The following is a 23024-nucleotide window of genomic DNA, read 5'->3' as shown; positions in this document are numbered from 1 at the left end:
CACTTCCTGAGTAGAGTATCCTAATTACCTTAGAACAGGGGTTTCAAACTGGCGGCCCATGGGCCAGATGCGTCACATTCAGGCCTCGACCCCCAGCTCAGTGAAGAGAAAAAATGTGATACATCATGTGACAGCAACATGACATGGTGAGTTTGACATCCATGCCTTAGAAAGTCTTTGGCAAATACTATGCTCCAAACATAAACACTTAAAGCCAGTTATTTGATCAATGGTGGCAATCTCAGCACAATACCCTTGCTAGGATTAATTCTATATATTAATTTAACATTACATTTCAATTCTGAAATTAAAATGGTAAGTAGCAAGTAGTAAAGTAGTTATACAACACCTTGGACTTTATCTTTTTATTCTGCCATTTTTTGTCAACTCAAGGAAGTCTACATACCAAATGTTCCCATCTCTTATATTCCCCATAGCAACAACCCTGAGAGATGGGTTGGGCTAAATTACTGGTCCCAAAAATCACCCAACTGGCTTTCATGCCTAAGGGAGAGCTCATAGCTTAAGCTACCACCTTAAGCACTACATCAAATAGACCCATCCCATTGATTAGGTGGGTAGGTAGGTTTATAGAGGTATTGCCACTCTTCACTTTCTGAGGCCTTGACAGCTGTCCAAGGGACCGTATGCTTGAATAATTATAGCTTTTCTTTCTAGCGTGCAATAAAATAACCTACTTCTGCTTCTGGTAAGAAGATTTGGATCATTTAGATGATAGCTCCCTATTAGTATACAGTAACATCAAACATTTACCCAAAGCATTGTGACAAAGGCACTGTAGTAATACACACTTTAGGATTGGCCTTAAATTCTTATATTTCATATAAGAAATTATTTGTCATGTGGTAGGTGGCAAAAGCCTCTAGCCTCTGACCCTAATTGCCAACTAAAAAAACATGTAAATACATGCAAATTAAACAGTTAACAATGAGGCCCTAGTTACCATATAGAAACTACAAGGATGGCAAAACCTATTTGTGAAACCATTTAAGGGCTAAAGATATATTTTATATTCTAAAGATTTTTACATGTTACATAGCTTTGAAAAGTAACAGCTTACAACAAAAATCTCCAGCGATTTCGAATGTTTTATTCAGAATATATTGCTAAGAGCTAAATAAATCTCATTAAAATATATTCATTATTCAAATTGCTTTGCTGCCAATTACTAGTTTTATTTTTGAACAAATTGCATGTTGATTTTCTCTTTGAGTAATTTTGAAAAACAATTCATTTCATTCCCCTTTTAATTTATGGACAATACAATCCTATTTATGCTGTTTATTAGTAAATTCCACTGATTTCATACTTGTTAAAATTAGAAAAACTGAAAAACTCTAAAATACCCAATTACATTTCTATATATATTTACCTATCTGTATGCTCTTAAGCATACTACGTTTAGGTTGCAAAACTTTTCATGAACATGCAATGAGCATTCCTATTAGTTTTTATGCCTCTTTTTATAGATGAATTGCATACATTTAATAATTAGCATCAGGTTATTTTCTAATCTAGTTTTTATATATTGCATATATTGTATATTTTGTGAACATGATATATGTCCAACCTAAAGCTAGATTGCATTGCTCATTTTCTTAGCAGTTCCTTATGTTCTTAATTGTTCAATAGTCTTTACCATAGTAACAACAGAGAGGTATCTAGTACTACCTGCAAATATATATCAATAGTTGGATATATCAAATAGAAATTGCTTTGGTCAAAGGTTCTATACTACAAAATAAAAATGATTATTTTAATTGGATTAATGTCATTTTCCATAAAGACAGGTGAAAAGTTCAATTATGTTTTTCAATATAAAATGTATCCTTAAAGCTATCCAGTTGATTCATGCAGTTTCCATCCTTGTGATAGTCCAGAAATGACAAAACAGTGGATGTTCTCCCAGGCCTTGTGATTGAGGTAGTTGTAGTGTCCGCTTTAGTTTAGCTTACTTTTGCTCTTCTGGTTAACCATGTTCACATTTTTAAGCTGCCCAGAATCACCAAGGATTTATGTAGCCCCCAAATTGGAAAATATAAAACAAATATGGTAATAAATTCCAATCATTCCCTTCTCTTTATGCAGCTCAAAGATGTGGAAGTTCTGTCCTGCTAGCTTGCTTCACTCTCCAATGAAAGCCTGTTCCCTTCAACTTTTAACTAGGAAAAATATTAGTCCAAATAACCATAATATCTTGAAGCAATTCTTACAGAGTGCTTTGCCTGCTTTGCATTTTCCCCAAGGGTAGCATGGTCTCTGAAAAATGCTCCCTACAATATTTCAAACTATTTCATTTCATGAATGCAACATTTGTCATCTTAAAAGATACAGAATTCATTATGTCAGTTATGTACTTTATTTATCAAAATATTTTTAAGCTGTTACAGAAATCAATATAATTTAGCACATAAATAGCACATCATAAATATCCAAATAGCTTGTAAATTCACAATTAACATCTAACTAAAATATTGTATGGCATAGCTGCTTTCTGTGAAAGTTAAAAATTATACCAAATGTCTATTGCAGTGGATTGTTTGACATGATAAACATGGCCTACTAAGACATGAAAGATGCCTATGAGTGTTATGGGAGTACAAGTATGCAAAATAGAACAGTTTGTTTTAGAAATGTTCATTCTCACTACCCTAAAGGGGTTGATTCAAATGATTTGTGCCTTTTCAGAAGTGTATCATCCAGAATACCATACTTTGAGATGTTACAGTTCTGGACATGTGAAAACCTCCCTGCAATGTGTGGATCATCCTATTCCAGAAGAAAAAAAAATTCCAGAGAAAACTGAATATTTTGCAAAATAATAATAATAATATGGTTCATTGACATTGCAATACCTGGAAATGCATGAATTGAAGATAAACAGCAAGAAAAAAATCACAAAGTACCAGGACTTGAAAATTGAAGTTGAGCGACTGTGGAAAAAGAAATTATGTGTTGTCCCGATTGTAATTGGAGCCCTTGAAGCAATACCCAAAGGGCTACCTTGCTATTTGGAAATTTTAAATTTATCAGACTTGAACATTCTGATTCTACAAAAAACCATCCTACTTGGAACAGCTTATATCATCTGACGTTACCTTAATAGTTCCTAGGTCCTTGGTTAGGACTTGAGCTGTTGAGCTACCAACCAGCCCCAAAGGCTGTGAATCTCACCAAAAATTATAACAACAACAACAACAACCCACTTGTTTTGCTTAGAGAAAAACAGTCTAGCTTGGTGCTTGTATATATGTTATCTTCTATTACCTGTCTTGAAAAATAACTTTAGTTGCATTTTTTCTTAACCCTTATTTATTCTCTTTCTCAATAGTTTGTTATATAAAACAGGTTTATAAACTCAAATTTAAAACTATGGTTTGAAGTTATTTTGTACATAGGGTAAACCATGATCTATGGGCTAGACAATACAACATGATGAAAAAAAACAATGGATGGGGAAGAAAGGGGACAAAAGTAGTCTTCCCAGCTGCAGGAAAAAAAGTTTAAAAGAAAAGAAGTATGCTAGTTTAAGTTTTACAGCATTTTTCTTTCTTTCTTATGATTATTAAATTGAAACCTAATTTTAGTTCAGGAAGAGACATGGCCAGTGTGAAGTTCTGAATGTAAGACACTATGCAAAGCTTTTCAGAAATCATTTTTGTTAAGATATCATGCTTTCCCCTAAGTTCTAACTAAAAATCAAACAAAAATATACCAAAGGGTTTTGAATAGTATACAATTACTTCATCATTTTATTTGATTACAGTTAAATCTCTGGTCACATTATGGGTATTATAAACTATTAGCAAAAATACCATTTTATTTTTAAAGGCTTTTATAAAAACCAACACAAGAAAACACACAGGCCTAAAGTTTTTGTCTCCGAGGCCTTCAGTATCTATAAATTATATTTAATATTTCCATTAGCATATTAGCTTTTCATGTCTTCATTATTTGGATCTGATCTAGATAAAAACAAATACAAATTCACATTAAAATGCAGTTTTCATATAGGATACCATCAAAAAATTTACATCATTACCATTCAGGAACATTTTAAAATATTAAGGAATAATGTACAAATGTTTATAGATTTTCTGGTTCATGAACAGAAATGTCCAGCAGCCTAGTTTTTGATGGACAGTTCTGAGATACTATTTCAAAATTCTAAATATGTAAAGTTTTCCATTTCCATATAATATATATTGTAGTTAGTTACAAGGTTTCTCTGCATCTCAATCTTCAATCTTTGCTGACATCTAGTGGTGTTTTTTTTACGTAAGATTCTTGACTGGAAAGTATTAGAATAAAGTGTTAACCAACTATATGAAACTGTTAGTTGCTGTCTAATTATTCTTTTTCAAAAAGTGTATATTTTTATTGTTAAAACCAAAGCTTATTTTAATATCTTATTCTGTGAAATCTTTTAACAGTGATATAAAGGAGGCTAATGATCTTTTAATGTAGATTTGTTTGCTATATTCTGCTTGCTGTAGGAAAATAACCTGAGGTCCAGTGTCTCTTCCTACTTGTGAGAAAAATGCCTTTAGCTGCTCTTTTGTTATGGCAGCTCAAGCAACACTGTTGCTTTGTAGGTAATATTAAAGCAAGCAAACTTTAGGTAAGACAGGAGTAGCAAAATCATCTTCTCTGAATTGCTTAAGTAAATGTCTTATGAAGACTAATGGAATGACTAGCCTTATAAGTGATGTTACATGAAATAATTCACATACAGCATATTTGTAATGCGAGTATGAACAATCATCTTGGAATTAAGTTCTATAAATGGCTTCTGTTCAGTATTTATTGTTCTCTTTTAACTGCTTTGGTTTATATATATATTTAAATGATTTTGATTTTATATTGTTTTTTAATGTGTTGCATTTTGCAACCCATTTTAAGATGTTTTACAGAGGAAACAGTAAAAGTACATCTTAAAAATTGAGATAATAGCAAGAACCTTGTGTGTGTATATATACACACACATATACATATAATTTCAGATGCTTTAAACAAAAGCTATCATTTGGATCAAACTTCAACCAGAAATTAGAACTGTTATTCTTTTTATTGTATTTACAATGAATTTAAAAAATGGAAATGAATATTTTTATAATATTATTTTGACTTTAATCACAGGAATAAAAATATTACTGATACAGAATACCTTGCTTGAATGAGTGTCTCATTGAAAGAAGCATCCAAATAATTGTAAGGATACTTACTGTGTAATTTGATCTGACAGCAGAAATAGGCAGGAAAAAACAAAATGAAATGATGGAAAAATATTTTTTTAAAAAGGAGGGCTTATGGGGAAAAAAAACCAAGGAAGGCAAAATTAAGACATACCTTGTAGCCAGTCCACACCTTCTTGCAATCCTTCTCCTTTAAGAGCATCACTAGCACTAAAAGAACACATTCTTGTAAGTGATATAAGCAACTGAAGAAATATTTTTAAAATTAATCAGCTTCAAGTGAGTCACACACATACTCAACGGTCTTTAGTTATAAGATCTAGTATCAAATATAGATGGTATTAATTGTGAAGTTACTTCCTGCTTCCTGATCTGCTGAAGAAGTTAACATACTGGATTTTCCATGCTGGTGCATGCCAGGTTATCTGTCCTACTGTGCTTTATATCTTAACAACACTTTTAAAAAAAGTCCAAGAAATTGGCATCAAAAGAGCCAGCTGCCAGTGTCCTCTTTTATTTCCAAGAATATTCTAGGCCCCAAACAAATCCCTGAAATTTGGGGGCAGTTGTAACCCAGTGCTTTGTAATTGTGTACATCTTCCCAGAAAAATGGCAACGATAAAGCAGAGGATTAAAAGTATTCTATAGTTTTCAGTATCCGTGCTGCTTCTTGCTGGGAAATCTTTGTGAAGTCCAGCAGCTAGAATGTGCATTTAGCTGTGACAAAGTCACACTGCCCAAGTGCACAAGGAGGCTAATCTACATTGCAATTTAGGACGCTGCTGCCAAATGTTTAAACAATCCAGATATCCAGCCATAGGTTTAGTAATCCCAGTAACTGCTCATAATTTAATTTTATTCATAATTTTATTTGTGCTGTGTGTTTTTAAAATGCTGTGATGCTTTGTATTTTAATATACATTTTACTTGTTGTTTTTGTGAATTTTTATGCATTAATGCTGTATTCTGTTATGTCACATGAAATAAATAAATAAAATTCTATAGTTAAATGTAAGCCACAATGAAACTATTTGAATTTGGAGACATACAAATTAAACCTAAAAATGTAACTAGAAGGTTCTCCTCCCATACATATAATATGTATTTAAAAATACATATACTCATGCATGCATGCATGCATATACATTGGGTATTTGGTCATGTATGCATGGAAGAAACCAACTCTCTTCCTCATTTTGCACAAAATCTTGTATTCAGTGAAATTTTGCAGATTCATCATTAGTGAAAGTAACACTTTCCAAATAAGAATTATGGAGAGTAAAAAGATTTATTGGATAGCAAACTATTAACTAGTATGCACAAGAAAACTAAAGAACAATGGAATAAAACATTCAAAATCCAAATACAAAATATAATTTAATTCACATTAAATATTATTTGTTATAAAATCAGAATTTTACCAGATCTGCCATGGCTTGTCTTTGATGTTCTCTAATGTCAGTAAATGAGAGACTTTAACAGAGGATACAGCATCTCTAAGATCCATCTTGTTTGCAAAAAACAAAATTGGTATTCGGCGGTGTTTAAGATCTAGAACATAATCATTTGTTAAATTGTCATCATATATATGAAAACTGTTTTACATAGAAATGGGAAACATACATTGTTCACTAGTCAGTATCTTCCTTAAAGATTACAACCCTCAAGATGAAAGCTCTAGGAATGTTTATTTCTGAAGAAATATCTAAATAATCTTCCATTCATGTTTAAGCACAAAAACTGTTGCAAATGAAAACACATTTCTAAATGCACCAACGTATCCTGTTGTTCAAGTAAAAACATTTTTAAACATTTTTCAAAACAAACCCCCCAAATATATGAAATTAGTATACTTTTTCCTAAATAACAAAAAAGCAGCACACATAAACCAGAATAAATTTATTAGAGAATATGGGAAAAGCAATGATTAATTGCTTAAAAAAAGAAATGTTAAATCAGACTGGGAGGATGCGAACTGTGTGGCTTGTTCACATTATGATTTATGGTTTTTTTTTTTATAAACAAAATTTATTTATTTTTGAACAAAGACAAACAAACATAAAAATAAAAAAAACATCTTCCATTACAAATTGTAGAAAGTGTGTCAGTTGGTTACAGTATTTCCATGCATCTCTTCCGTAGTACCACCTGCTTTTCATATCAAATCACATATTTTAAATTCACATATATTCATGTATATCACAATTATTATATCTCAACCTTAATTTTACTATAATTGTTTTTACATCCTTTTATATATAATATTCAAAATCTAAAATAGGATTATATGATAACATTCTATTAAATCATCCTAAAATCATCCAATCGCAATACATCTGTATAACATATTCTAGAAAAAGCTTTTAAACCCCCTCTCCTATTCTCCATGTGTTATTTATATAAAATTTCATATTATCAAACTAATATATCTTTATGTATTGTTATCATTATCAATCATTATTTAACTATAGCTATTGTCACTTCATTTTATACATACTACTAGTAAACTAAATTTAGCTTAGTTTTTATTATACATTTTCATTGTATCAACCTGTATCTTTCCAGTAATAGTGCAATCTTATATCTCTTGCCATTTGTAGCATTAATATTCTAGTTACTTTCTTAATAAATCTTGTATGAACCTCTCTTCGCAACATGTTGTTCCTTTTGTATCTCATAAAAGCTTGAAACCCAGCATCTGCTCTTTCCATCAGCTTATCTTTGGTTATCACAGGTGCTTCGGTCAAGATTTCTCTCCTTATCTCCATCAATTTTTCTCTCTTTTCTTCTTCTGTGCTTTGAAGTCTGGGGTAGAGTTCCAATCCATCCATCTCCCCTTTCCATATTCTGCTCTTGCCATTACCAACCACGCTCACTTTGTTGTCAGTATCCACAGTTTTCTTATCTCTTTGCTCATTTTTTTTCTTCCATTTTTTGAATTCTGTCCTTCACATTCTTCATTTGATAAACATCCTCAGTTTTTCCATCTAATTTTTCTGTTTTGTATTCCATATTCTCCAATCTCTTTTCAATTCTATCTGTCACAACTAATAAATTTTGAATTTCAAACATAATCATTTGCAATGTTACAGTTTCTTTTTCCTGCTGCGGCATTCTTCCAATTTTGCAGGCACTGCCACTATAGGATTCAAGGCTATTTTAATAAACTTCAAACAGGTTCATTTATTATCTTTCAAGTCCAAATGTTGTCTTCCCTCCAATAGCTAGTGACAGAACTCCCAAAAAGCACCTGTATAAACAACTTGTGCTCTTCCTACTATCACTGTCTGTAAACAAACTGAAAGAACCTTGAATCTCAAGTGATCAAAGAGAAAGAAGAAAAAACAATGTATCCAGCCTCCAGCCTCTAAGTGGCAGTGTAACTGCTTTTCCTCCTGTTACAACCCTCTTTATAATCCTTCTTATTATCTTCTTTATATTACAAGCTTAAGAAAGAAAAAAACCCTTAAATGGAGATCAAAAATAATCCAATCAATCCAATCAAATATTATAAAAAAAGAAGGAAAAATTTAATCCATAGGTATAAGCAAAAGTGAAAAAAGAAGGAAAAATTAATCCATTCAGTTTAAAAAATAGGGAGCCTTTGCAAAAATTCCATCCATGAAAAAAAAATTAGAAACACACTAAGTTTAATGTAAATTAATTTCGCCACTTACAGTCCTCTATCTTCAATTTTAATTTAACTTTTTTTTGGGGGGGGTAGTCTCTTTTTCTAGTAATAAACTTTCCTCACCAATTCGACACACTTTCTCTTTTTGCTTTCTTCCCGTTCCGAAGCTGTCCCAACTTCAGCAGCTTCATTAGCTGTGTTTCTTTCACTGGAAAAAAAGGCTATTCCTGGATCTTTCAGGGACTTTGCGGTGTCCCTGAGATCAGCAGGAGGTGCCCTTCTCAATCACTGTCTCTCCAGAACAGTTTAGGTCCGAATGGACCGTCCAGCGGCAGAAATATTGACTGCGATCTCAGAGCACCAAGATCACATGTTGTGCTGTCAGCTCCTTTTTTTCACATTATGATTTGTTAAGGTAATGAAATAGGTACAGCAGTTAGCCTTAGAATGGACAATTAAGATACTGAAGTAGTGGACAGCCTCTGCCTTTCAGGATCAATTATCAACATTAAAGGAACCAGCTGTCCAGAATTACACTGCAAACTAGCAGTGGGTTGGGTAGCAAAGCCAGCTTAGAAGAAATACCCAGATGTTGCAATTTACAAAGATCAGAATTGTGCAGGCAATAGTTTTCCTGTGATCCCCTATGGATTCTCTATGGAAATGAAACTTAGGCTCTGAAGTAGCAGGATAGAAAGTTTAGATGCTTTTGAACTTTGGTCTTGAAATAGAGTTATGAGAATACCAATACCAAAACAGAGAAAGAAAGAAAAGTTCAAATAGACCTAGACTTCTCATTTGAGGTTCAAACGACTAACTCAAATTATCATGTGTAGATACCCTAGGGAAAAACCTAGTTCTATTAAGTAAATCTACAATGCTGGGAAATGTGTAAGGAAAGACGAGAGGAGAACAACCAGCACCAATGGGTTCTATTATAGTGCTGACTGGCGCAATGTTGAAAGACCTAAAGGACCAAGCTAGGGACAGACTATCCTAGATGTTTATATACTGTATATACCAGTGATGGCAAACCTTTTTTGGCTGCTGTGCCAAAAGCGGGGGGAGCACAGGGGTGGCATGTGCCGTCGTGCCACATCCATAATGCTATGTGCGCAACCCTCCCCAGAGTGCATACATGCGTGTAATTAGCAACATTTTAGCAACCCCCCATTTTTGCTACATTTTTTTCACCTTTCCCAGGCTCCAGAGGCTTTCTAGGAGCCTGGGGAGGACGAAAACAGCCCCCCTCCCCGGATGCCCTCCGGAGGCCTCAGGACCTTCCCTGAAGCCTCTGGATGGCAAAAAACAGACCTATGGGAATGCAGATGTTTGGGAATGGTGACTTCCTGTTTGCCTGTAGGGCTGATTTTAACCTTCGGAGTCTTCAGGAGACTTCCCCGAAGGCTCCAGAGGGCGAAAAATGGACCTACAGAGAAACTGGAAGTGACTTCCAGTTTGCTCGTCGGGCCGGTTTTTGTCCTCTGGAGACTTCAAGGAAGCCTTCGAAGGCCCCTGATGGCTCCGGAGGTTGAAAATCAGCCGTATGGACAAACCGGAAGTTGCCATTCCCAAACTTCTGGGTTCCCCGTAGGGCTGATTTTTGACCTCCGGAACCTTCAAGGACCTTCAGGAGGCTTCTCTGAAGGCTACGGAGGAGAAAAAACAGCCCTACGAGTCATTTCTGGTTTGTCTGTAGGGCCGATTTTCCACCTCCGGAGCCTTCAGGGAAGCCTCCTGAAGGCGAAAAACAGTCCTATGAGTAAACCGGAACTCCGTTCCCTTACTTCTGGTTTGTCCATAGGGCTGTTTCTTTGTTTTGGAGGCTTCAGGGAAGCCTCCGGAGGGTGAAAAATAGCCTCAAAAGAAGGCCAAAGTCTTGCATGCCCTGACAAATGGCTCCACGTGCCACCTGTGGCATGCATGCCATAGGTTCACCATCACGGGTATATACTGTTAAGAGTCAAACTGATTTCATGGAACATAACCAATTAAAAAATAGTCCAATTCTGGAGGTTTTTATTGCAAATTAAATTCAATGTCTTATTTTAAAAAAATATTTATTCAATGTTAAAAAAATAATAATTTCAGTAGTTTTAATATTGAATTAAATACATTTCATAGTTATAATAATGAAAAATATTCCAATAATACTTATTTTAATCAGTAAAGGAAAGTAAATAAATAAATAAAATGTAATGTAGAATTATTTCAAAAGCGATTGATTTATTGTGAAAAAGATTCCTTACCTGGATGAGCCAAGAGAGTGTCAAGTTCTTCCTTGGCCACAACCATTCTTAGTATGTCACTGCTATCAATGACAAAAATAATGGCCTGACAATCTCTGCATAATACAAAAACAAAAGACACGAGTTACATGTGTGAAAAATCTGAATAGTAAAGTGGTAAGAAGCCGTGAGACAAAAAAGTGTTATAGGCTATGCTTCAGAATTACATAGAAAAGCAGCATACTGGTATGTGCTCTTCAACTGCCCTTATTTGGGTTCTTCTGCTAATAAGAACAGCTAAATAAAACAAGACACCTCTGCAAATTGTTTAGGATCATCAGCAACCCTGGTTTATTATTTTCTTTAAAGACCAGAACCAAAGGCAATGATTTATTCTTACTTTTTGATTCTGGCTTATTAGGAAAGAACAAATCAGAATTCTTACTTTTCATGTAATTCTCAAAAAGGATTGTTTAGTTGTTCCTTCTAGCAGTAGAAGCCAGGTGAGAATGATGGGCAGTGTGCATTAGCAAGCATTTTGTTCCAAGGAATACAGTAATCCAAATACAGTCAAGGATTTGGAAGGAAAAAAAATCCTATTTACATTGAAATCCAGGTTTTTGTAAACAACAATGATAATAATCAATCTATATTAATACAAGTGGATTTTTAAAAGAAGATTTAACTAAATGACTCTATTTGGCAAATTTGTTCCAAGATGTTGATGTTGATGTTTAATAAATTTATAGGCCGCCCAATCCCGAAGGACTCCAGGTGGCTAAATATGATATCTCTTTGTCATCCATTCATGCATCAGGCTGCATTAAATAATTCATGTAACAGTTGTAAAAAGTGGGAAATGTAGTAAGTCTGAGAAAGCTTAGTTGAAAATGCTCTAGTGCAATAGACATTAAAAAAACTCAAAAACTAGCTTGAATGCAAAATTGCAATATATACTGTAATACAGCAGTTGTAGAACAGCATTTTTACATTCCCACTCCACAGCAGCCCTCTCTTCCCCCAAAGCAGTAGGAGACAGTCATGTTCATGGGATGTACTACAAAAATGTAAGAGGAGCTATTTGTAAAAATGAGATAGGCATTATCTCACTGAAATTCTGCTTACAGTAATTTAAATCCAAGCTATTAGAGCCTTTAAAAGGTAATATGGCAATTTGCTAAATCAGAATGCTTAACTACTAAAAAGCAAGTTTAAAAGACAATCCTGTACTTACATAATCTATAGAGCTCAGTGTGGTTTACTCTCAGTAAGTATGCAAGTATAGCCTCAATATACACTATATTGCCAAAAGTATTCGCTCACCTGCCTTTACTTGCATATGAACTTACAGTATTTAACCTGTGATTATGTCTTCCCGACTGAATTGCTGTTAGTATTTTTTTGCCTTTTGGATTCATTGTTGAGTCACTGACACTGCATTAGTGCCCATAATGTGGCTAGATATTTCCTTAGTCTACTCCATGCTTCATTCATTTTTATTATCCTACAGATGCATATCAGTTATAACGTGACTTCTCCAAATTAATGACTTTTTTCATTATTCTTTGTGATAATTATAGTTAGTCTGGATTTTATCAGACTGATTTTATTTGTTCTGTATTAAAATGAGTATTGGGTAGAGAATTTGTAACATCCATTAGACACCAATCAGCAGAGATCTGGAGCATGCGGCATGTCCATATGGGAATGCACGGGACAGGCAGAGGTTGAGGGGAGCAGATAGTCCTGCAAGTAGCTCGGTTCTATGGTATCTAAAGCTTTAAAGGCAATAACCAGGAAACTTGAATTGTACCTGAACATGTATTGGGAGTTCAGATGCGAGTAAAGTCAGGTGAGTGAATACTTTTGGCAATATAGTGTACTTTCAAAACAAAAATACCAACTTTGTTTGAAGTTGCAAAGTGGTGAGGTTTTAAATTTTCCCTATTTGGATTCTTCCAAAAGAAACAGAAAGAAAGAAAGAAAGAAAGAAAGAAAGAAAGAAAGAAAGAAAGAAAGAAAGAAAGAAATGTGGCAAGGCTTTAAAATTGCTCTATTTGGAAAATAATAAATAAATAAATAAATAGTGTGTAATAGAAGCTTAGATCCTTATGTAGCAGTTTTTAATCTAATTTAAATTAAATTAATTAAGCAGTAAACTCTAATGTTTTCAAGATATAAAATGTTTAAATACTGGAGAAAGGAGACATAATTCAATCCATATAAAGTCATAATCCATAAATCATTTTATATCATTTCATGTAACACTTCAAGAATTTTAATTAATGTTATATAAAAATAATCCCATAGGCACTCAAACATTATTTATATAAGGAGGACCAATATTTTATAACTTAATTTGTCCATTAATTTATTATATATATTCAACAATTAGGCAGCTGTAAATGTATTAAGTATAAGATCGAAGGTGTGCAATCTGTTTCCCACCATAAGTTAATGGGTTGCAATTTCTGTAAATTGCTTTACAAGTAGCCCTTGTCTTACAATAACAATTGGGTTTAGAATGTTGGTTACTATGTGATGTGGTCATAAAGCATGACAGCATCACTTAGTGATGGCAATCCCTTCAGTCCAATTGCCATGGTTAAGTGAATCCCAAAGTCAGTGAAGAAGCCAGGAGAAATATACAAGTTCTAGGCCAGCAGGCAGGTAAATGGTTGCTGACAGTCTGGAACGAAATAAGTGGATGCATGGGGCTGGATTGGGAGGGTGTGTGGGGGTGCATGAGAGGAAGGAGGACACGGTGTGCGCGAAAAGCATCGCACAGGTTGGGAAGAGTGCACACACTGCACAGGGATGAATGAGGGGTGCCATGCGGGTTGGGGAGGATGCATGAAGGCGTGGCATAAGTCAAGAAAGGTGTGCAAGAGTGCACTAACTTTCTGGGAAAACCAGGAGGGAAGATTGCAAATGGCAATCAATGATTGCAGGGTGTTTGGCAGCCAGTTGTTAGGGTGAATGAGTTACCAAATGCCCAGATCGTGATCATCTATCCATGGGGGCAGTGCAATGGCCATAATTTTGGGGATTAGTCATGAGTTATTTTGTTCAGTTTTGTAATTGAGGAATGAATAGTTATAAATCAAGGACTAGCCAAGACTGCTAGAAAATAGGAATTTAATTTGGTCATTTTAAAGGATGACTTTAAAAGGTAATAAAACTATCTAAAAGTTAGTATTTGCTACTATAGCAATAATTTTCACAGGAATAGATAATTAACTTCCTTTCATATATTTCTTAATTATTCCCAGATTTGAGGTTTTTATATAATTATATATATTTATATTATTCTAATTCATCATTCCTTCCCTTTCGTTCATGCGTGAGAATACTGCAGACAAGTCTAAGAGAAACGTAATAATTTTACTCTGCAAACTATTTTAACTAAATATTTTCATAAATTTAATAGAGGCATGAATAACTAAGACTTACTGTTAAAAATAGACTTACCCATAATAATGTTCCCAGAGATTTCTGTATCTACCTTGACCTGACATATCAAACACAGTAAATGATAAACTGTAAAGAAACAATAAAACAGAGCATTAGATCTGTGACACATTCTGGATTGCAATCTTGTATAAATTATATAATGCCAATTCAGTGTAAGAACAACTTTTTGACTAGTACTCATGTTTTGACATTTAATTTAATATGCGTGAGTTTTATTGACAAGTGTCAAACTAAATTAAAAACATAGTTTTATACAAAGGAACAATCGATATTAAACAAAGAACTTAATTGGATCTTCACATTGTTGTCTTACTCTGTGCTGTGCACTTCTAAATATAAAGAAAACTACTTCCCATAATTCTTTTTTTATTCCACTCCATATTCCTAAAATTTGCCCTGAAGAACATCTTCCTCTGTAATCTTGTTAAACTGCAGCCCAATATATGGTTACTATATATACTATAATACAGTGATGGCGACCTTTTTTAGCTCGCGTGCCATAAGTGGGGGGAGCGCAGGGGGGGTTGTGTGCGGGCATGCTGCACCCATAATGCAATGTGACCCCCCAGTGCGCATGCATGCACTATAGGCGCTCTCCCCATTTTTGCATGCAGAGGCTCCTATACAGCCTCTGGATGGCTAAAACAGCCTCCCCCGCTGCCCTGGAAGCCCTCCAGAGGCTTCAGGGACCTTCAGGAGTCTTCCCTGAAGCCTCCGGAGCAGTCAAAACGACCCTCCGAGCAAAGTGGAAGTTACTTCCAGTTTGCTCGGAGGATCGTTTTAAGCGCTCTGAAGGCTTCAGGGACCTTCAGGAGGCTTCTCTGAAGCATCCAGAGCAGTCAAAATGACCCTCCGAGCAAACTGGAAGTCCGTTCCTGAACTTCTGGTTTGCCCGTAAGGCTGGTTTTTTGTGCTCTGGAGGTTTCAGGGAAGCTCATGAAGCCTCCGGAGGGCCTCGGGGGGGGGGGGGAAGCGCTTTTCGCCCGCCCCAGGCTTCTATAAAGCCTCTAAAGCCTGGGGAGGGCGAAAAATGGCTTTAAAAAGGGTGAACTCAGCTGGTCAGAGCGTGCATGCCATAGGTTCGCCATCACTGCTATAATATATACTTTAATATAGAGTTGCTTCTAATCTGAATTGTATAGCATCTATTTCCAGATTTCTGAGCTGCCTGAATAGAATTCATCATTTTTAAAAAAAGACATGTTCCCAGATAATCATTTTATACAACATCATAACTACTGAAACTATCAGTATTAATAGTCAATCATGATATGGTCAGGAAGATGAGCCCAGCTGTAAAGAATTTTTCGGATTTGCTGTTCATGTTTGTAACATAAGAGATAGGTGTGTTTTCCTTGCAAGAAAGTTAGCTTTCATTTATTCAACATCTCCTATTAAACTATAAGAATAGCGCTAAAAATGGAAGAAACAAGGTGGGTCTGCCTAAGAACATTTGATTCTAAACAAAATAACATGATTTTTCTCCAACTAGTTTCTCTAAAGTGCCTCAACATGTCTTGAATGCAAGATGGTATTCAAGAAACAAGTAACTACTTAAGGTAGATACTGTAGCTGTGCTGATTTTATCAGAAAATGTGAATACAAGATTGTCTTCCATTTTTCCAATAAACATTCCTTTCTAGAGATTTGGGTTCATTAAAAAGAAAGTTTCTCATTAAAACTTTATTCCGATATGACAACGATGGCAAACCTTTTTTTGGCTCTCGTGCCATAAGTGGGGGGAGTGCAGGGGGGTCGTGTGCGGGCGTGCCACACCCATAATGCAATGCACGACTCCCCCAGTGCGCATGCATGCACTACAGGTGCTCCCCCCGTTTTTTGCATGCTTTTTTCACCCTCCCCAGGCTCCAGAGGCTTTATAGGAGCCTGGGGAGGGTGAAAAGAGCCTCCCCCAGCACCCCCCGAAGCCCTCCGGAGGCTTCAGGGACCTTCAGGCTTCCCTGAAGCCACCGGAGCAGTCAAAATGTCCCTCCGAGCAAACCGGAAGTCACTTCGGGTTTGCTCGTTTTAAGTGCTCCAAAGGCTTCAGGGACCATCAGGAGGCTTCTCTAAAGCCTTCAGAGCAGTCAAAACAACCTTCTGAGCAAACCAGAAGTCCATCCCTGAAGTTCCGGTGTACCTGTAGGGCTGATTTTTTGCGCTCCAGAGGCTTCAGGGAAGCTCATGAAGCCTCTTGAGGGCCTCTGGGAGGGGTGCTCTTTTCACTCTCCCCAGGCTCCTATAAAGCCTCTGGAGCCTGGGGTGGGCGAAAAATGGCTTTAAAAAAAGGGTGAACTCAGCTGGCCAGCGCACACATGACAAATGGCTCCGTGTGCCACCTGTGCCATAGGTTCGCCATCGCTGCCATATGAGATGCACAATTCAGACTTACCTTATGTGTTTCAGGACCTGACATTTTCAGAATGAAAATATGACACTTTAAATGTTACATCTGAAATATTTTCTCAAATGATTTAATGCATAATTATATATAAAGCTAAAAAATATTGGAATAAAAGCATACTACCTCGATGTTTTGAAATTCTCTATACTGAATCCTATTGTAGGAACAATATCTTGAACTTGAGCCTGTGTAAAAGAAAATATGAGTTAAAAACAAACTGTTATTTTAATATTTAAAATCAGTAATATATAGTCTCTCTTAATTGAAATAATAGTGTACTGAAGCAATAATAAAATATTATTGAAATATATAACAAGCAATTATATTAACACTTATAAAAGAATACATGTCCTTTCGCATAAAAAAATAATTATTTATCTTTTATGTTTGCCCCTAATTTTTATCCTGTATAATGGTAGCACTGCAGACTTTTTATTTTATTTTATTCAGTCCAATAGTATATAAACTACCTTACATTTAATTTTACTTCATTTATTAGTACACAACAATGTGATGTAGTTATTCCTATCTTATAATGTGAGTTGTTTGGGTGCTATATTAATTGTTGGCTATGTTTTGTATATGTCTGTGCTGTTTGTTCCAATCTTTTTTCATTAGTGTATATTGCTTTTTTATTGTGTTTTGTTATGAGCCGTCAACAATTGGTCTGAAGTTAGGAAATCAAATAAATAAATACATTTATTTCAAGCCTAAATATTTGCCTATAATGTCTGTAGCAGGTATTTATCAGGATTGACACCGTTGTTTATCTTATGATAATTCAATTACAACATTCACTTTTGGAAAAAAAAGTATGTAGTTGAGCAAAGAAGTAAAGATATAAGCAATGGATTTCTCTCACCCAGTTATCTAAATATTAGTCATCAATATTGTGGATGTGGGATCCAATATTAGAATAGAATATAATTCTTTATTGGCCAAGTGTGATTGGACACACAAGGAATTTGTCTTTGGTGCATATGCTCTCAGTGTACATAAAATAAAAGATACATGCATCATGAATCATAAGGCACAACACTTAAGGATAGTCATAGGGTACAATCAAATCATACTAGGAAACAATCAGTATAAATCGTAAGGATACACGCAACAAAGTTTCAGTCATGCAGTCATAAATGGGAGGAGATGGGTGATAGGAACAATGAGAAGATTAATAGTAATACAGACTTAGTAAATAGTTTGACAGTGTTGAGGGAATTATTTGTTTAGCAGAGTGATGGCGTTTGGGAAAAAACTGTTCTTGTGTTTAGTTGTTCTGATATACAGTGCTCTATAGTGTCGTTTTGAGGGTAGGAGTTGAAACAATTTATGTCCCGGATGCGAGGGATCTGTAAATATGTCCACAGCTCTCTTTTAGTATACAAGTCCTCAATGGCAGGCAGGTTGGTCTAATTATCCTCTGAAGCCTCTGTCTGTCTTGTTGGGTTGCAGAACCAAACCAGACAGTTATAGAAATGCAGATTTAATATACTCTTTCTGTGTTCCTCACAAAACTATAGGGATTAGTATCTGTTCATGCAATCTAAGTATATTGTGGAATCTCCTGACTTTTGAGAAAGACATAGAGAATGAGTTATGCACCAATTAAGAAAGATAAAAATATTTATAATTTGTCAAGCATAAGTATTTCATCTTAACTAGAAGATGATTTACTGGTAAGAAACAATGAGATGTTTAGGAACCAGAGTAAATCTCAACTTTTTTTGCATAAACATAGTACACATATACTTTATGTTTTTGCTAAAATTGCTTTTTTAACAAATCAATCATTATTTATAATGATATTAATCATCTGAATGGTTTCATGACTTAAATATTGTTTTACAGAGATATAATCAAACAAGTCATTGCCCATTTAAATCCAAAAAAATATTATAGAGGTGACTTATTTATTATATTTTAAGCTACATAAAAATAAAATGCTCTGGATTAATTACATAGAAGACTAAAAGCATAAAATTCCACAACAATCAGTATGTGAAACTAAATGTAAATTGTACAAATATAGTCAGTTTAACCCAGGGCATTACAATTCTTTAAAAAAATATAGGACTGAAATCCTAGATTGTCTTAGAAAATAAAACAATCTTGGAATGAAGTAAAATAAGATATTAATGTGGTATTAAATGTCCCTAAAAAGGATATCCATAATGGATACCAAGGCAAAAAAAGCTTACCAGCACATATTATTACATTACATATATACGTACGTACTCAATTTTCATTGGGATTTCATTCTACCCTATAATTATGGATAATAAAACTAGAGATAATGAGACCTGGAGTCTATAGGGATTAGGGAAGACCAATGACTGATTGGAGGTTTGGATGGTATATTGTGAAAAAAATCAGGGATGAATGACCTGGTGGGAAAGAAAAAAGCACTGCAAAGACTGGCAACTGTGCATGGGAAGAAAAGGTGGGAGCGCTGATGAGGGGTGAGAAGCAAGTAGTGAAAAGATATAGGAAAATATAGACTGAGCAGATTGGTAAAACTGGCAGCAGATTGCTGGGAAAATGTATTTGAGGACAAATGAATATACAAAATGGCAGACAGATAATCACATCTCCAAACACAAATATGCCAAAATCTTTGCTATTATTAGTTCTGGTCCATATATATCAATTGCAAATACATAAAACTGCCTATACGTGGTCCTCAACTTACAACAGTTCATTTAGTATCTGTTCAAAGTTGCAATGACATTGAAAAACGATCATTGCAGCATCCCCATGGTTACAGATTTATATTCAGATGCTTGACAACTGGTTCATATTTATGACGGTTACGGTGTCCAGGGGTCATGTAATTATCTTCTGTGAGTTTCTGACAAGCAAATTCAATGGGGAAGATAGATTCACTTAACAACTGTGTTACTAATTTAACAACTCCAGTGATTTACTTAACAAATGTGGCAAGAAAAATCGTAATATGGGCAAAACCCATTTAACAAATTTCTTACCTAGGAACATAAATTCTGGGCTCTATTGTGGTTGTTAAGTCAATGACCACCTATATAATTAGGGCTCCTATGTATATACAGTAAATACCATTAACTTGGTTTACTATGTAACCCTAGTTTAAAAGTTATAAAACTACCAATGGTCCTCACAAATTTGACATACTGTATTAGTTCTTAATTGTTTCATTGTTAATATTGGTTATTTCTTTCTAAAATTATTTATTCATTAGATGATTAAAGTTTACAATCCAAAGAATATTTATTTTTTAAGTTCAGTGTTACAAATTTAAACATAATTCCTATTAGCATTTATTTTTTGAAAGATAAACTGTACAAGCATTCAACGTTTACTTACAATTTACTCCTTCTCAAATATATTCATTCTATCTATCTATCTATCTATCTATCTATCTATCTATCTATCATCTATCTATCTATCTATCTATCTATCTATCTATCTATCTATCTATCTACACACACACATACATTTTGTCTTGAAATTAAATATCGCAATGTATTAAACATCCCATGTTTCCACAAATATCTCTAGTGATATATATCAGCTTTTCAACAATATAAAATGAATTGGTAATAAACTAAAAATGTCTACTTACATTATATGGTTTTAACTTGTTGATAATTGTTGTTTTACCACTGTTGTCTAATCCAAGGCATAGAACATGAACTTCTTTCTTTTTCAGACCAAGCCAACATGCCAATTTATCAAATAATCCCATAATTTGGATTGAATGGCACAGACAATTTGTGTATTTCTAAAGGTTGGAGATAGATAGATTTAAAAATTGAAATTATTATAGATGAACATGGAGCAAAGGTTCCAAGACAATTAAATCAGGAGCCCCCTGGAGAAGAAATAGTTGCAAATTATGTCACAGAAGGTTGGTTAGCCTAAGGAACAAGTAGATAAGCTGCTTATTTGGAAAGTCTTCTGGTCAAAACAGGCTAGGTACTTATCTTCCTGTTAAAGCACAATGTCAATGGATAAATGTGATTTTATAATTAATAAAGCATAGTGCAATGAGGCTGTTTTTATTTGTAAAAAATTAGAAGTAGATCCATATTTCTCATTTTATAGTTTAACCAAAATCTGAACCTTCTGTACAGTGCACTATTAAAAATATTCAAGAATCAAGATGGGAACCCAGTAATTATACCCACAAATAAGAGTTTCATGCCTTATTTAAAAGGATTTGAGATCCACTTTATAACATTATCAGTAATTTAGCTTTATAAAACCTTTTCATCTTTCAATATAGTGGGACTACAGGGGTCTTTGGGTGCAACCAGATAATATTTTCAGTTAGATGTAGCAAACATGGAAAAAATCACATTTATAACACTACCCAAAGAAAATACACTTAGTCTGCTGCTTCTGAGTAGGCAAACAGATTTCCAAATAAAACATTAAGCTGAAACCAATGAGATTTTCTCTCCCTCTCTCAGCGTTCCTCTAAAAAGGTCTAGTCGCATCACTGGAAAGGTAGATTGTACCTGAATTTAGTCTCTGTGCTGACTTGCCATTTCTGCTTTTAAATGAAATCTACAACTAATCAGGCAAGTCAGGCATTTTAAGAATGTAGCATCTTTCCCCCGAGCTGTCAATAAACTTGCTGCATTTCTGGTTCCCCCAGATATCAGAATTGTTTTAAGGGCAATCAAGAGCACGCGGGTGTTTTTCGAATATATGGACCCCAAACCCAGAATCCCTTCCTAGCATGGCCTGAGAGCGAGGCGCCTTTAAATCCTACGCATCCAGGGAGCTGCTTTAAAGAACGGCATGGTTCACTAGGTGAAACCCGGATTTAAAACCCCGGCTCTGCCATGAAGCTGGAGTCGATCCCGTTCTTTCGTATGGATATCTTAATCCTCTCTCAGGATTCGTCCCAATAAAGGAGGGGTGGGGTGAGGGAAGCTGTGGAAAGCCAGATGACCTAATCTTGCAGAGAAAAGCACACATAACTTTAAATTAAAAGTACAAGAGAAGCACTCAAGCTCTCCCTCCCCCCCACCTCTTTTTAAAGGAGCAGGAATCCGCGCCTCCACTATACTCACCAAAGCAAACGCGACCAACAGCAGCTGTCCGTCGGGCCTTGAAAGAGCAAGAAACCCCCCTTCTCTCCCCCCCCCCACTTCCCCGACGCCTACGTCGTTACCTCGGAAACAGAACCGTTCTCTAAGCCACGCCCTCCTCGAGGCGGAGCATCATTTTCAGCCCAGGGTTGGCGGTGAATTTTGGATGGTTCTTTGCGGGGTGGAGAGTCGCCATTGCCTGGATAGAAAAGCGGGGGCGATCGGCCATGGAAGTCCTCGCCTTCCGCTCTAAATCTTTCCGTGACAGGAGGAGTACAGAAGTATCAAGAGACGGAGGCAGGGTTTGAATATAATGGTGACGAAGAAGTGCTGTGGGGAAGGACGAGTAATCCCGATAAATCTGCTCTCCGCCCTCCACATTTGGCGTTCGGTCAATGTCTTCTTTAAATGAAACGTTTAAAAGCTCAGTAATATGTCTGCCTAGGAGCGAGGTGAGGGTTGGATTTTTAATGGGGTGAGCGTGTGTGTCAGAGGTGTGGTTTGGAAAGACGGCTGCCTGCCTGTTAATACGTACAACACAAATTAACCTCATCCATCCTATTAACGCCCAAGTATTATCCTAGCAAATTATATTGCGCGCCTACTTACAGCCTTCCCCTTTCCTGCTGTATGTTAAGAGTTGTCAATTGTGTTGCCGGCTGGCTGAGTTAAAATGTTTTAAGGCAACAAAAATCCTCATCCGAACTTAAATAAGCGTTTATTTTATAACCCTGTTCTGATTAGGTGTGCATAGGGATCCTGCCCCAAATCATTCCTGAATGGTTCTATTAATCTTTGAGTATGATCCCCCCATCCATCTATCTATCTATCTATCTATCTATCTATCTATCTATCTATCTATCTATCTATCTATCTATCTATCTATCTATCTATCTATCTATCTATCTGATTTAACAGCCTGGTTTCCTTGTTCTTAACCTTTGCAATTACCTTTTATTACACTTTTTGCAGACTCTGATGCTGATCTGCACAATA

General features: G+C 35.3%; 1 protein-coding gene across 1 annotated transcript; it reads right to left on the bottom strand.

The window, feature by feature from the left end:
- Window positions 1-3172: 3172 nt before the first annotated feature.
- Window positions 3173-22096, bottom strand: ARL6 (ADP ribosylation factor like GTPase 6). Its single transcript, XM_032219245.1, has 8 exons — window positions 22011-22096; window positions 20552-20710; window positions 17077-17138; window positions 14547-14615; window positions 11097-11191; window positions 6638-6767; window positions 5371-5426; window positions 3173-3986 (listed from the first exon to the last, which is right to left on the bottom strand). Exons 2-8 carry the CDS (start codon window positions 20672-20674, stop codon window positions 3961-3963), a joined length of 561 nt encoding a protein of 186 aa, XP_032075136.1. The 5' UTR covers window positions 20675-20710; window positions 22011-22096; the 3' UTR covers window positions 3173-3960.
- Window positions 22097-23024: the final 928 nt, after the last annotated feature.

Source organism: Thamnophis elegans, chromosome 6 (assembly GCF_009769535.1).
Source record: "Thamnophis elegans isolate rThaEle1 chromosome 6, rThaEle1.pri, whole genome shotgun sequence".
Taxonomy (NCBI): domain Eukaryota; kingdom Metazoa; phylum Chordata; class Lepidosauria; order Squamata; family Colubridae; genus Thamnophis; species Thamnophis elegans.
Note: the sequence above shows the minus strand (reverse complement) of the source record. Positions and strands in the feature narration are given on the sequence as shown.

Bases quoted from the DNA above. Each gene is read 5' to 3' on its own strand.
- ARL6 (XM_032219245.1), bottom strand. From the start codon at position 20,674: ATGGGATTATTTGATAAATTGGCATGTTGGCTTGGTCTGAAAAAGAAA. The intron at 14,616-17,076 runs GTAGTATGCTTT...GTTTCTTTACAG, and splicing joins GAGAATTTCAAAACATCGAG to TTTATCATTTACTGTGTTTG. The intron at 3,987-5,370 runs GTATGTCTTAAT...GTTTTTATCTAG, and splicing joins AGGTGTGGACTGGCTACAAG to ATCAGATCCAAATAATGAAG.